Source organism: Macrobrachium nipponense, chromosome 11, assembly GCF_015104395.2.
Source record: "Macrobrachium nipponense isolate FS-2020 chromosome 11, ASM1510439v2, whole genome shotgun sequence".
Classification (NCBI taxonomy): Eukaryota; Metazoa; Arthropoda; class Malacostraca; order Decapoda; family Palaemonidae; genus Macrobrachium; species Macrobrachium nipponense.
In genome coordinates, this window is record NC_061087.1 from 40,569,250 (window position 1) to 40,585,142 (window position 15,893).

At 37.6% G+C, this 15,893-nt stretch overlaps 1 protein-coding gene across 1 annotated transcript; it reads left to right on the forward strand.

The window, feature by feature from the left end:
- The first annotated feature begins 2,970 nt into the window (after positions 1 to 2,970).
- Positions 2,971 to 12,959, forward strand: LOC135205468 (probable peptidoglycan muropeptide transporter SLC46). Its single transcript, XM_064236147.1, has 6 exons — positions 2,971 to 4,721; positions 8,993 to 9,088; positions 9,781 to 9,924; positions 10,262 to 10,345; positions 11,039 to 11,195; positions 11,431 to 12,959. Exons 1-6 carry the CDS (start codon positions 3,782 to 3,784, stop codon positions 11,801 to 11,803), a joined length of 1,794 nt encoding a protein of 597 aa, XP_064092217.1. The 5' UTR covers positions 2,971 to 3,781; the 3' UTR covers positions 11,804 to 12,959.
- The last annotated feature ends 2,934 nt before the right edge of the window (positions 12,960 to 15,893 follow it).

A 15,893-nucleotide genomic window follows, 5' to 3' on the forward strand; every position in this document is an offset into this window, starting at 1 on the left:
ATATACATAATGTGCACACATATATAATGAAATATATATTTATTATATAATACAAAAAAAAAAAAACCAAAAAATAACTACAAAAAAGATAAAACAATATATATATATATATATCTATATATATATATATATATATATATATGCATATATATATTTATACACACACACACACATACATATATATAATAATATATATATATATATATATATATATATATTTTTTTTTTTATATATCATTACATATATATATTATATATATATATGCAGAAGGTAGGTACTATGTCGTACCTGTAAGTAAATGGGGATACAATCCACAACGATGTAAAATCCTTCTGTAATTTAAGATACATATTTCTTGTACAGGAACTTTTAGCTTTCAACCATCAGCTGTGGTCTTGTTCACTAAAATGTGATATATCACCTCAAGGAACTGACATGTAGGAGCACAGACTTTTTTTATAACATTTGAAAAACATAAAATTTAGGTAACAAGCTACTTAACTTTTATTATGAATGATCAGGCGGTTGAGCCGTCGTCCTTTCCAGAATTCGTCTTGATCTTCGTGGGCGAATGTTTCTATTGTCAACTGCTTGTTCTATGCTGGTTGGCTGGTTTGTTGGAGAAACGACCTGTGTGGAGTAAACAGGAGAGGAAGCAGCACCATCATGGGCACATATATCCGTAAAGTATGAAATTTTCCCTATTTTATATATTATCTCTTCATAAATTGCTGTATTATCGGCAATTAATATTTCCTGTAAAGGTTTCGTTTCAGGAAATTAATGCCCCTTCTACTACCCGTCTCAGTCCTGTCGTTACATGCAACAAACAACCTTTGAATCTTTGATTTATTTTTAAAGGTACAAAGGTTGCTTTTGCATGTAACGATAGGACTGAGACGGGTAGTAGAAGGGGCGTTAATTTCCTTAAACGAGTCCTTGCAGGAAATATTGGAATTGCCGATAATACAGCTATTTGTGAAGAGAAATTTTAAAGGTACAAATGCACAAGACAGTATTCAGTATTTTGTTTACCACATTAACATGATTTCTATTAGATATATATATATATATAGAAGTCATGTTAAATGTGGGAAACAAAATACTGAATAACATCTTGTGCGATAGGAGGTCTAAGAGGAGAGGTGCCAAGTTTTGTAGCAAAGATAGAATTTTTGTCGATGATTCTCACTAAAACAATACAAAAAATTGAAGTATTGTAACTTTATACCTCTAAAAAGTTGGAGCTATAATAAGGTGTGTCTGATGAGAAAAATATCCCAAAGGAATGCATGAGAGGGATAATTGTCCTACTGTGTAAAGGTGACAGAGGCGAATGTAAGAATCATAGGAGCAAACATTAACGTTATTTATTATACCATGTGAAGTGTATGGTAAGGTTGAGTGGGAATTTATGATATATGACGACAATTGATGGAAGAGGATGCGTGGATCAAGTGTTTGTTTGATTAATGTGAGAAGTTTGAAAATAAAGGGGAAACTGAATGCGAAAAAAATTATAAGGAGGTAATGTAAAGGGGGTTGATGGTGTGTGAGACAGTATAGATGAACTGCTGATCTCAATTAAGATTTGTGAAGAAAGTAACGAACAGGTGTTAGAACCAATATCTGGAGAGTACCTGGTTTAGTGGAAAAATAGTTCTGAGAGAGAGAGAGCCATGTTGTCTCCGAGTTAGTGTTGCATCTGTCTGGGACGAGTGGTGTGAAAAGCCAGAGAAAAGACGCTCAATATAGGTTCAGAGTTGTATGATAACAAATGAATCACGAATGGGTTACGGAATAGTAGCCTTTGGCAGCTGACAGTACTATTTAAGAATAGAGGATAGAAACTGCAGTGCGAGTAAGTATAAGGTTTTAAGGACACATGGAAACCATGAAAATAGGGAAATGAATGCTGATATATGAAGGAAGATTGGAAGTGTTTATTGCATTTAGGTATTTGTAACAAGTATGCTTGATTGTAGTATGTGTCAAAGACTAGATGAGGCCTTGGGTTGTCTATATGGAAGCCAAGCAATAAGTGGTGAGCCAACTCTTTTTTTATGGGAGCGCGCTTTGGATAATGATTGTGCATGCAAGGGGATAGGCTGAAGGCGTTGAGGTAAGGATGCCAAATGTAGGGGTACAGAGGAGTGGTGAAAAGCTTCGTTATTTTGATGGGATGGATCGGTGTTTTCAGATGGGTCGGTCGTAAGGCTAAGAATGGAGGATGATGGGTTTCGTCAAAGAAAAGGCACGATTCGGCAGTATTGGAGAGAAGGAGACGGAACCTAGAAAGTGATGGACAGGTATACAGGAGGAAAGAGGCGCTGAAGAGGAAGGAGGCCTCAACTCTCAGAAAGACTGCCAGTATGTGTGAAAGTTAGAAATGAAAGTTACTGTGAGTAACGTGACGGTTGGGTGTTCGATGTGCTGAAAATGAGCCTTCTGTGGAGGTGTATTATAACTTGGTGATTTTCTTCTTCATACAATGTGAAACCCACTGGCGGCATTGTAATACTTGAGTCACGTTCCTCGTTTGTGTTTGTGTAGCCGCTACTTTTGGTGCTGCCACTGATAAGGACGGCGGAAATTATGCTACTGAAGGAAATTCTTTACAACAAGACCAGGACAATAATCGATAACCTTTCCACTGGGCGCCCCCCCTTTTTTTGTGAGGTCGAAAAGAATGAGAAGGCAGAAATATGAGTTGACGCTCGGTTTTGTGTGATGTGCGCGAAGAAAGAAAGAATAATATTAAGGGCTGTTAAGGTAGGAAATATATTTTTATAATATTGTTTTACCGGATGATGAGCAATGATCTTCAACCGAAAACTCGCCCCCCCCACCCCCAAAGTAACGTGTTGTTATTGTATTATAAATGCAGAGCAGAAACCTGACTCGATCCCCAGCAACAAGAAGAATCAAGAACAGGTTTTACTGCGCTGCCGAAAGCAAGAGAAGACAAACTCCTCAGGGATAAGCGTGTTTGTTTGTGCAGTCAGTCACTAAGGGCTTGTGAAGACATTTTTGGGCAAACATAACTGCAACCATAATAACATTAATAACAATAACAAAAAGGTGAACGCATCCTTTATTGTGAACATGGCAACATTTTGCTTAGCATCTTTTTTAATCTTTCTAGCAAACTAAGAACTGTGGAAGCAGAGGTCAAGTTCATCGGAGGAAACAAAAACGTGCTCCCAGTCTATAAGCGAGAAGGCTCTGAAGATCTTTTCTTTACTCGAGATAAGAGTCGAGAAGCTCCTATAACCCCAACAATAAGCAGTCGTTCGTTGTATTCAAGATGAAGGTGACGAAGAACAGCCATAATAAAACAAAGGAAACATTTGCCACGTGAGGTCGCGTTTACTTGCGCCGGGATGTTTAAGAGAAAAGTGATAACCTTGAAGGCGGTTGGCGGGAATAGAAATGCGATTCCGCCCAAACTGCATTCATGTTTCCCCCGATGGGTTTTTTACCCCGACTTAACAACTACCGGGGAAGAATTTGTGTGTAATCTGACGTCACTAATGTCCGCTCACCCGGATCCCTTCAACACATATCAACCCACGACAGTGCAGTGGTCCGACTTTAAATTCGATCTCGCCTCAGCTCCACACGAAATCTCGCATTGAGGCGCAGTCCGCGGAAATCCACTCTATGGATAAGATGCAGTACTTCTACTGAAAATCTAAAGCGATAATCCAGTACACGATTAGTGAGTCCAGTTTACAAATCACTTAGGTTCAAAGTTTAGCTTTATTTAGAAAACGTATCAATGAGGATACTAAAAAAGATCGTCTCCTCAGTCACTGTTGAGCCAGTGATGCTGCTTGACAGTCTGGCTTTCGCCGGTATGCAAGTGTACATCGAAAGCCTCCAGATGGATCGCGTCTGCCAAGTGAACGCCGGATATTCAGAGGAGATTTGTCTAAACCTGAAGGCGCACCACAATGCCAGCGTGACGGTGCAACAGAAATACAGCGTCTTTGCCCTCTATAACGGCATCATCGGAGCAGTTCTGCCGCTCTTCTTCATTTTGTTCATGGGAGCCTGGAGTGATAAGTACGGCAGGAAAGTGCCCTTGGCAGCGGTGCAAATTGGTCACCTGCTCCACGCAGGAGGATATCTCTTGGCATCTCTCGCGCCGTCATGGCCAGTGGAAATTTTCCTTTTAATGACACTCATAGATACTTTAGGAGGCGGGAACGTGTGCTTCCTCACGGCAGCGAACTCCTACATCGGTGATGTGTCTTCGGAAAAGGATCGCACGTCGAGAGTTGGCTTGGCCAATAGTATATGGTTCATCGGCGGCCCCGCAGGAACGTTAATGGCGACGTTTATTTACAGATCGGGCGGTTACCTGCCTCTCTTTGCGACCTCCTTGGCCTGCTCCTTGGCGTCCGTGCTCTACATCATCATATTTCTCCCCGAAAGTCACGGACCGTTCGCTAAAAAATCCAAAACCGAGACTGCTTGTCAAAATGCCGTGTCAGTGATGAATGACAGTGTGGCGGCTGTTTATGGCATCGAGACGCCGGGGCCGAAGGACACTGGTTGCAATAAAGAGGTCGACTTCGTAGTCATGATAAAGGACTTTTTCAGCCCCCAGCGGATTCTTGACAGCTTTAAGTCAACGTTCAGAAAACGCGAGGGAAACACTCGAGGTTTAATTCTGATCCTTATCGCCACCTGTCTTCTTAAACGATTCACCAGATGTGAGTATCAGCTAAGATAGAAAAGCACGGCAGTGAATTTTTTATTTAACCGTTTCACTTATGGTCTTACAAACAGTACGTCTGTAGGCAGCGGCAGTGATTTTAGCGGTAAGAGTAAAAATATTTATACCTTTAATTGTTCAAAGACGCATATCTCCCGACAATTTTCAAGGTAGCCCACTCAGTTTTGTTTCATTTTGCAGCTGAATACTTATTCTATACAAAGACATAAAAACTCCCCTTAAAATAACTATAATGTAAATGAAATAAGTAGAATTTACGAGATACGAGAAAATTTTGCACTCGCCCCATAAAAAAACAATTGCAATAATTTTAATTTTTTTTCCCATACTGCAACCAGGTAAATTACCTTGTTAATACAATGCAAAACGCTGTAACTATAGGAAGGAAAATATAAATAAAGAAAATGAATGACAAGATAACTTCGCGTTTTCCGTAAGAAAAGTAAAAGTCACGTACGCGATTCGCGCAAAAAAATGTTTATATCTCTTTTTGTTCAGACGCGTAACTCTGATAGTTTTCAAGGACGGCTGGTCATTTTGACTTCACTTCGCAGTTGAATGATTGTTCTATAAAATTGCATTAGAATCCCCCTAAAATACCTCCTGTAGGTGAAATAATGAGTAGAAATTACGAAATAATTTTCCTCCAATAATTTTGCGATAATGTCATCGTTGTAAATCGGTAATATACCCAGATAAATTATGTAGGTTTTGCAAATAAAAGTCGTAATTACACCGATGAATACATGAAAAAATGAATGATTAAGTCACATAAAGTGTTCGTTCCCCCCCCTCTCTCTCTCTCTCTCTCTCTCTCTCTCTCTCTCTTTCTCTCTCAGGGAAAAAGATTAATGTTGTAATTATAGAATGAAAACCTAAAACTATACAAAATAGATAAACATTCATGTTACATATGTATAAAAGTTAGTAGGAACACTCGCTAAAATGGTCATATTCTTGTTTGTCGGTTTGTGGGTCTGTTTGTTTGTGCACTCCGTTGTTTGTGACGTCAGAGTGAGTCGTCAGTAAGCGAAGGAGTTAAATCTGGATGTGCTTTACATCCGTAAGCGAAAGGTGTAATGAAACCCAAATGCTTGAAAAGAAAAGGCAAAGCAAATGCACTTTACTATGAGTTTTAACAAGTGTGTCGTCCGAAGCGCATAAAATACGTAGTATGTGAATATGACTGAGAATAGACTCGTAGAAACCTTATCTCAAGACACATCGTCCCTTATGGAGTGAACCTCTCTACAGGATAATGTTTTAGTGTGACTATTATGTGTGTATGTGCATATGCTCATCTAACTTTCTCTCTATTGATATATATATATATATATATATATATATAATATATATATATATATATATATATATAATACATATATATATATATATATATATATATATATATATATATATATATATATATATATGTGTGTGTGTGTGTGTGTGTGTGTGTCTGTGTACATATGTACAAAACATGTATATATTTTATGAATATATATATTATATGTATGTGTGTATGCGTGTGTACATCTTGTAATTATATAATACATATATCATAGTATATGCATATTAAATATATATATATATGTTGTGTGTGTGTGTGTGTGTTGTGTGTGTACATATGCACATATGTACAAACATGTATATATTTTATGAATATATATATTATATGTATGTGTGTATGCGTGTGTACATCTGTATATTATATATACATATATGTATATATAAATAAAGATAAATTTCACGAAGGAAAGTGAAACAATATAGTACTCCAAGGCAAGGCCTTCCGATTTCTTGTCCTTTACTTAGGAGACTGATGAAATCTAGAAAGAAAATTGACAAAGAAAGCCCGTATAAATGACAAATGGGGATTGCAAAGGAAAATTATATACCCGGAATCCAACATAATCGAAGAATGAGTAGACCTACCAAAATACGGTTAGATATTTAAGAGGGTTTGCAAAGGATTAGGCCCGACAGTTTGGAAGTAGGTACAAGATAATTAAAGAATTATCCAAGTAAAGTGATAAAATTACAAGTCAGTAATTCTCCTTTTGGTGAACAATAATTTTTGCAAGGTGAACATTTAAAAAAAAAATATTAAACACGTTAATACCTAGAAAATATATATAAGGTAACTAGTTTGTAATCAAGTCAGGACTTTTATCTTTTAGGTCATTCTTGAACATTTTAATAATACAGGGGTCTTAGGTTAAGGTTAAAATTACAACTGAAAGTAAGCTGTGTAATAGCGGCTTCCTCTCAAACTTGTATATGGAATTATTTGTAAAACGATATTTACCTACTATCCCTTATAGTCCTTTAAAGTGGTATAGATATGTTGACCATATTTTAGCTGTTTTGCCTGCTGTTATTGTTGTAAAAGATTTGCTCTCTAATCTGATGAACCAGGTACTATCCATTAAGTTTACTTTAGAATTAATAAAAACAATTGCTTCCCTCTCTTAGATGTTTTAATACATGGAGAACCATTTCAATGCAAATTCAGTATTTATAGGAAACCAACCAACAACTTAACTTATGTCCATTTTTATTCGGGCCATCACCATAATATCAAAATACCAATATTTTCTTCTATGTTTTTACGCTCATTGCACACTGTCAGTCCCCAGTATTTAGATATAAAATTCCATGTTTGGACTGCCCCTCCTCTTTTTATATCGGCCAATCTAGCAAGGATTTAAAAGTACGAATTTAGCAGCATAAGTATTTTGTCAGAACTGGGCAAACATCCATTGCTATAGTCATTCATTGAAGTGGAAATTCTCACAGAATAAATTAGACTGAAAGTTCAGTGATTCCCAGATCGAAAGGTTTCTCTTCACGAAATCTTTTAGAATCCGCTGTTATTACAGCTCACTTCGGGTTGAAATTTTAACCTTAACCCTGGCATGTATTATTTGGACCCCTGTGTTAGTAAAGTGTTCAAGAATGACCTAAAAGATAAAATCACTGACTGGATTACAAATTAATTACCTGATATATATTTTCTATGTATCTGTATGTTTAATATTTTTTTTAAATGTTCACCTTGCAAAAAATAGTTATTGTTTACCAAAAGGAGAATTATTGAGTTGTATTTTTATGACATTTTTTTGTGGCCAGTCACCTTCTTGTCCCTTCTTCTGAGCTGTTGGGCTTAATCCATTGTAAAACCTCTTAAATATTTAATCCTGTTTTGGTAGGTCTACTAATTCTTCTATTGTATTGGATTCCAGGTACATATTTTTTCCTTTGTAATCCCCATCTGTCACTTATACAGGCATTCTTAGTAAACTTATCTTTATATTGCTTCAGTCTGCTGAGTAAAGGAAAAGAGGACGAAAGGTCTTGCAGCACTCTACTGTTTCTCTTTCCTTCGTGGAATTTGTCTTTATTTATATATTCATCACATTCCATATTTTCGTGATTCAGTTATACATACATACATATATATATATATATATATATATATATATATATATATATAAATATATATACATATATATATATATATACACACACACACACACACACATATATATAAGTAAATATATATATAATATATATATATATATATATATATATATATATATATATATATATATATATATATATATACGTATATAAACTACCTTTATGCGTGACTGTATAATCAACGGTAAATACAAATACATTAGGATTTTAGAATGCCTCATTGACCGGAAATAGAAACCTAATGTTTTATATTTGTGAGCTGAATAATGATCTACAAACAAACGCAGTGAGAAAGAATGTAACAAGAAATTACTTTATAAAAGGTTGCCATTTGCGTCTTATTTCAAAACACTCTAAGACAAAAGTTGGATATGAAAATTCAAAGAAAGGAGTGGAAAATAGTCGATTTTTATTCTATGAATGTCCTCTTAGTGGTACACTTTACAAAACACATGCAAAGTAGTAGTACACTTTACAAGACACATGCACAGTAGTGGTACACTTTACGAAAACACATGCACAGTAGTGGTACACTTTACAAAGCACAAGTACAGTAGTGGTACACTTTCATGGTAGAAGCCTTGCGTTAAAGACTATTGCAATATCACTCAACCAGTGTATGTACTACAATCTTGTAAAATAACAAACATGGGGGTATAAAGACATCAAAGAATATTCTATGTTTTGTTCAGAAACCTATTTTTATTAGAACCGCCGAAACGAGGAATGAATGACATGGCAATTCACATTCCATTCCTTCGGCAGCTCCATATGTGTTCGCCTTCACGCGCCACGTCCTCGGGTGGGAAGCGTCTGACTACAGCCTCTGGGTCACCTACAAGAATCTCATGACAAGCACAGGTGAAGTGGAATAATTCTTTTAGGAGTACCTCCATTAATAGTATTGATATGCAATCAATAGAGACATTTGATGCGTGTATAGATATGATTGTGTATTTTTTCGGATGTTGTTTGAAATGCTGAGTCGTGGAAATTGCTTGTCTAAGATTTTATAACTGAGAGGAACGGAGCGTGACGCGAGACACAAACATCAATGAAACTGGTTTTGCATTTCCCTCGTAAACTCCGTTGACGAAACGAGTTGAGAGAGAGAGAGAGAGAGAGAGAGAGAGAGAGAGAGAGAGAGAGAGAGAGAGAGAGAGAAGTCAGTGATGCAACGTTACTACAGAAATTAACGTTACAAAAATGCACAATGAAGATAGTCAACAAGAGTTGGGTGTAAAATACATTAATAGAAGACTTCTTAATGATTCTGAGCCAAGGAAAATAATTCTTCGAGCGGAAGAGGATGGTTTGTTATTTGTAAAGACTTTTGACATTAGCTTCAGTCTCTAAGCAATAAGAGATCATTATAGTAACAATGAGTACGAAATGAAACTAGATTCAGTATTTTTATGCTGTTGTTAATTTTTCCACCACTGGTCCAGCTTAAATTATAAAAAAATCTTCACCAGTCCTAACAATATTTTGTAACATTCGCTGCAATGTTTCGTTGCTTATTTCACATCATAATTCCTTTACGTGTGATTCAGGATCGATGATGGCTGTGCCAGTCCTCAGCGGATGGTTGAGGATCTCGGACAACAGCCTGGCTCTGGTCGGGGCAATGTCGGGGGTCGTGGAGTACGTCATCTACGGCTGCGTCACCGAGGATCGCGTCTTCCTCTTCTGGATCGGTGAGTTGCTCGACGAAGGACACATCTTGTGGATAGTTATCCGTTGCTGAAATAGAGCACATTCCTCTTGATGTGTGACTCCTCAAAAATACTGACAAATGTATCGAAACTAATCACTCACGTACTCTACCAAGAAGTCAGTCATTTAAACCAAAACTAGTAATGCCAAGAAATTCGTTTTTCACTTAACTGAAACTATTACATTCATAGAGCAATATGTGAACTCGCCGTCAGTAACTCGCGCAGCAAGAAATTAGCCTTAAACAATACTGCAAGACCAGTGATGCTTCTTAATTCTTCGGAATATTCTTCACTATTGAATTGTTTTTCGTTGCAGCTCCGGTCTCTGCCTTGCTTCTGAATTCTTGCACAATTGCGCAACGCTCCATGATGACGAAGCTCGTCGGTGGCGACGAGATAGGTGAGGCTCTCAACAGGTGGCTGGACGGATGGATGGCAGGGTTTCGCTTGGCAGGACATGGGAGGTTGCGTCGGGGAAAAAGAAATTCATATAATGAATACACGGAAGTTTTCTCTCTCTCTCTCTCTCGTTCACCATGTAGTATAAGCAAAGACTCCAATACCTGACTTTCAGTAGAGTAAGATATTGGAGAAATTATCACTTGGATTTCATGGCAAACATCGACTACTCTGAACAGGGTATGCTGATATTTTAAAGGATAAAGGAAACTCACTCTTGGGCGTTGGGGTAAGCGCCGCCGTGCATCAGATGTTATCACAAAAGCGAAACTTTATTATTTTCTTGGCAGCTGCATTTAACCTACATTTATCCTCATGTGTAAAAATTGTCTTAAGCTTCCATGTCTTATGCTTTTTTGTTTGAATATGTAAACACTAACACACACACACACACACACACACACACACACACACACACATATATATATATATATATATATATATTATATATATATACTATAATATATATAAATAAATATATGCACATAATATACCGATAATTTTTCTTGCTTAATATTTTGGCTCCAGATATGGAAGTGCGAAATGTTTTGTTGCAATACATGTAGATTAAGGTAAAACAAAGATGGTGAAAGGGATAATAAATGAATAGACTTTGTTCTTTCATCGTCAACAGGCAAAGTATCGGCCTTTCTTGGTGCCCTTGATGGCACGATGCCCATTTTGACCTCTGCTGTTTACAGCGCCATCTACCATGCCTCAGTCAGCACTTTTCCCGCCGCTCACTTCTTCCTGGGACCCTCGGCCAGTTTTCTGATGATAGCTCTCTTTTGGTAAGTATGGGATGCTTAACACATCTGGAACTTTAGTTGCAAGTTTACAGTAAACATTTCCTCTTACAGTTTCAATGATAACTTGCAACTTATTGATTTGAAATAACCTGGTCAGTTTTCTAGTAGGCATTATGTCATAATGTTGATTTGAGTTTGTTCACGGGGAGTGAACAGATAAGTTTTGCGAAATATGATTCTGAAATCCCTTGATCTCGTCTTCTTCTTCTTTAACCAGCGTGATTATCGTGAGTGTTAAGACGAAAGAGTATGACGTAGAAGGAGCCAAGCCACCGAGGGAGAAAGGACCCGTCTTTGACCAGTCTTTCGTGAAGATCTATAGTTCACATTACTGGCTGACTGCGAACTCCTTGGCTCTTACTGCTGTGTCATGCCCGGAAGTTCCCCTTGTGTTTACTAACGCCGGCAGTCGGGACGCTGATTATAAACTTTCTCAGGTCCAGGCAAAGGAACTTCGCAGCAAAGTACAGGAAGCTTCCGCAACAGCAACGTCACCAGAAAGCACGGAAGGGTGTCGTCGTCAACATGAAGATGTTGGTAGTCCCATGGCGTGTCAAAAAGAGAATCTCAAGAAATTAAATACCACGTAGCTACTTTCTCATTCGCAGTCAAAAATTTGAAATCCCTTTTCAAGAACAAAGAACAAAAAATTAATTTGATTGTTTGTCCGGGAATAAAACGTCACGGGGAACGGAAGCCTTTGAGAATTGCCAAGAAGAAAAATCTGTTTCACAAAATCTGCGCCATTTCCACGGTGGTAACGATCAGAGGTATTCGCGAGCTAACGAAGAGGAAGAAGCAAGTTCACGCCATGATATTCTCGAAAACCACAGCTCCCCCGACCCCGACTCACTGCATAATCCAGAGGAATCTAGGCATGAACAGTGCCAAATAGACGGTAGTGATTCCCATGGTAATGAGTATCAACCACAGGAACGTGACTCAGACAAACTAGGTCATACAAACATGTCGTTTCAAGGAGACTTAAAATGAATTTCACTGATACTCATGAGTTGACAACTAGTGATGTTTCTTTCGAAAGCATATTCAAAATCATACCGGCCAGAACACGAACGCTTTTGAATTCGACAAAAAGGATTGAGACTGCAATGACTTGCACAAATGAGCCTTGCTAGTGCATGAAAAATAGTGAAACAAATAGTGAATGTCATGTCTGGCAGTTACACGATTCTCCTAAAAACCGGTTTGACAAGTTCCACTGTAAATAATAAAAAAGAACTGTATTTATTGTGCGGAGACATGTGGTCCATTTTTAGAAATTTGCTCTCATGGATCAAGGGTTTGGGATGCTATATTCTGTCTTCATGAAAATCTTTAAACTATACTTAGCGTTTGCCACCAGAACAAAATACACACAAAGTGGGAATAACAAATACGACACTTTTGACTTTGGGCAAAGCCACGATTATACTCAGGTGAAGGCATTTGATCGCTTTATTCAGTAGATCTTGCTAAACACTGATTATGGCATAATAACTCTATGAGCACACACACAAAAAATGTAAACACATCGTATTTCACATCGAGAAGCTTTAATACGTTGACTGATATTACTTCGATGATAACACTGATAACACAAAGTCTCATAAAGGACTGCGAGGGGTTATTTAACGTTTGATTGCTGGTTTGTCTCTTAACTTATGTATGTAAATGTTTGTCTGTGGGCAAATTTCGTTGTATTGTACGTACTCGTATGTGTCCGATACTGTGATAAATACTTTAAAATAAAACTATAATATTAAATGGTGAGTTTTTTAGTTATTTATCCTCTCTTAATTAAACATCTTTTTTCGAAAACTTTGTTTTCTAAAAATGTTTATTAATAACGTTAACTGTTTATCTTTTAACATATATGAGAGAACAGGAAATTGCCCTGTTTTGGTATCAGGCCTGCCAACTCAAGAAAAATTAATAATAATAATAATATTTGCGTACTTAGGAAGCAGACCCTCTCTCAAGCATACTTTATTAAAAGTAATGGCTACTTCAGCAGCGTTACGCTTGTAGAGATTCTTCTCTATTTTTCGAATAGCGGCTTTTTTTTTTTTATTATTATTATTAAACAGGCTAGTACAGCTCCTATAGAGGTCATTATCAAATACAGGGTCAAGACCGGTGAATATATTTCAATTTCAAGGATAAACAATGATATCATAGTCATCAAAGTCATTAATGGTTCTCTGTCTCTCTCTCTTTCTTGAAGCGAGCTTTCGTCTGGAGCTGCCAGACATCCTCTAGGCTGAGAAGCTGAGGGTGGACTGTTTTCGGTGTGTTGTTGTTGTTTGAGATTAAGCTGGCCTTATGCTAGCACGGTCTCTTGCTCCTAGAGCAGCCCATTGATTTTGGTGTGGTGTCCGTCCTCCTTATATTTGGGGTCGTCAGCAGGGGGTTTGTCCCATGCTAATCTACCAAATATAAGGAGGACGGGCACCTCACCAAAATCAGGCCACCCTCAGCTTCTCAGCCTAGAGGATGTCTGGCAGCTCCAGACGAAAGGTCGCTTCAAGACAGAGAGAGAGAGAAAACCGTTAATGACTTTGCCGACTATGATATAGTTTATCCGCAAAATTGAAATATTTACACCGATCTTGACCCTGTATTTGATAATGACCTTCATAGGCGCTCTATTAGCCCGTTTAAGTAGCACCGAAAAAGCCGCTATTCGAAAAATGAGTTTAGTCACTTCATATATTTGAGCACAGTGGCCATGATAGTAGTAAAGGGACAGTGGTTGAAGAAAAAAAGAAAGAAAAAAAGAAATAGATCTATCACCTTTGTTTAGGCTGAGTTGGACCAGCATGTTTTCAGCCTGAGGAAAGATATGAGCGTGATTTAAGAATTCAACGAAAGTCCAGCAGCCACTTCGTATGTAAACTTCTTCATAAATATAGAGAAATCTGCTGTCTTTCAAGTATGCAAAACACTGTGGATGTTGCGAGCGGAGGATCTTTGGAAAGTCGCAGCATTAGCAAGGGGACGAATAGGAGGATCAGGAGCTTAGAGAAAAGTTGGTTGCAAAAGACACGAATAATAATTTCTTTTTCACTAGCAGAACAAGAAGGAGATCCACCAGTATTCAAAAGAGAAGGAAAGTTGAACTTGTGGGCACTGACCAAAACTTCTTGGAAAACGGCCAGAAATTTTTGCCCGTAGAGGACGCGATTATAATATAATGATTCCTATTCGTACGAAGAAAATGATTTGTTCAAAGCAAAGGATTACAAGAAGTGATGACACTGACAGAAGCGGGAGGTGAGCTTGAGAATAATTGATGTGTCAGGTCCTTCAACAGATTACCGAGGTGTAACAGCAGTTAGACTAGGGGTCAAAAGGAGAGAAAGCTTTAACACTAGGGTCATTTGCTCGCATAACGAAGGTTAAGATTTCGTCATCCTGAAGGGAAATTCAAGATCCATGCTTCTCTTTTTCATCTTCAGGATTTCTGCTGTTCATGTTTAGAGCAAGAGCTAACTTTAAGACAGACAAAAGTGTATCCACATGATACATTACGCCAAGTTATCTGGCTCACCTGATTTTCTGCCGGCCCAGCTGTTCAAAGACGTCCGTTTGTTTCAATTTGGAATAAAATCCTCAGGAAACCGTTTATAAAAACAGAAAGGGTTAAAATACTCGGAGACAACAAGTGGGTTTCCTGTAAGTGTCCATCTAGGGCACGAAAAAGGTATTAGGGAAAAAAATCCGTAGTGGCGTCTTTGTTCCCTTGACAGACGAATTTTTGTCAAAATCCAACACTGTTCAGGATTATGGCAACCGAAGAAACTGCCCCATGAAAGAGAACGTCCCGTCTGTCGCTAGTTTGTCAGAACTCCCAAAAACTTTAGCATGAGTTTAGTTGTGGATGGAGCTAAAGAGGTCATACAGGGGCGGTTTCACATCTATTCCAAAATGAGAGAGAAAGAGTGTGTGTGTGTGTGTATGCATTATTGTGAACATGCCTGTTTGCAGTAATAAACATACATTCGTCGATAAGGTAAGTTAGAGATCATGAATGTGACAGTTTAAGCCTATCATGTCTCTCCGACACGCCCATAATTATCTTCGCTTATATAGAAAGTTCGTGACACCGAAATGGATTACAATGCTCAGAGCACGAGTCACTTTTCAGCAATTCTGAGTAAAAGCAACAAAAATAACATGGATTGTTGTGAATCAGGTTCTTAGTTAATAACAAAAAGACTACCTCCAGTAAATTTTCGTTAAAAGCAGAAAAACATGCGACTAACCTTCTTTAATACAGTTATTTTGCATATAATTGGATTATAGTTAATAAGGATGGTAGACAACGCCAAGGTACCAGAATGACATTTTGTAAGTACATCTGAAAGACCTTTAAATATCAGGTAACAAAACAGAACCATCAAATACCAGTTGAATTGCACGATTTGCTCACTTCTGTATCTGTGTGTGTGTGTGTGTGCGCGTAAGTTTTTCGTTAAGTGATGATAGAATATTATTTAAGGAAAAACTAAGGTTTGCAGAAACGAAGGAACCAAAAATGAAAGAATAGTAATCTTGAAGCCATAATACATCGGGGGAAGACGAGGCCATCAAGCCTGATGAATTAGAAAGAAAATATCTTTATTAAAAGTATTGTACGAAGAAGAAAGGTCAGCTTTCATCAGAGCAGAACTTGATCTC

Coding starts and splice junctions, on each gene's coding strand:
- LOC135205468 (XM_064236147.1), top strand. CDS start 3,782: ATGAGGATACTAAAAAAGATCGTCTCCTCAGTCACTGTTGAGCCAGTG. Junction 9,089..9,780: donor GAATCTCATGACAAGCACAG/GTGAAGTGGAAT, acceptor CGTGTGATTCAG/GATCGATGATGGCTGTGCCA. Junction 11,196..11,430: donor CTGATGATAGCTCTCTTTTG/GTAAGTATGGGA, acceptor TTCTTTAACCAG/CGTGATTATCGTGAGTGTTA.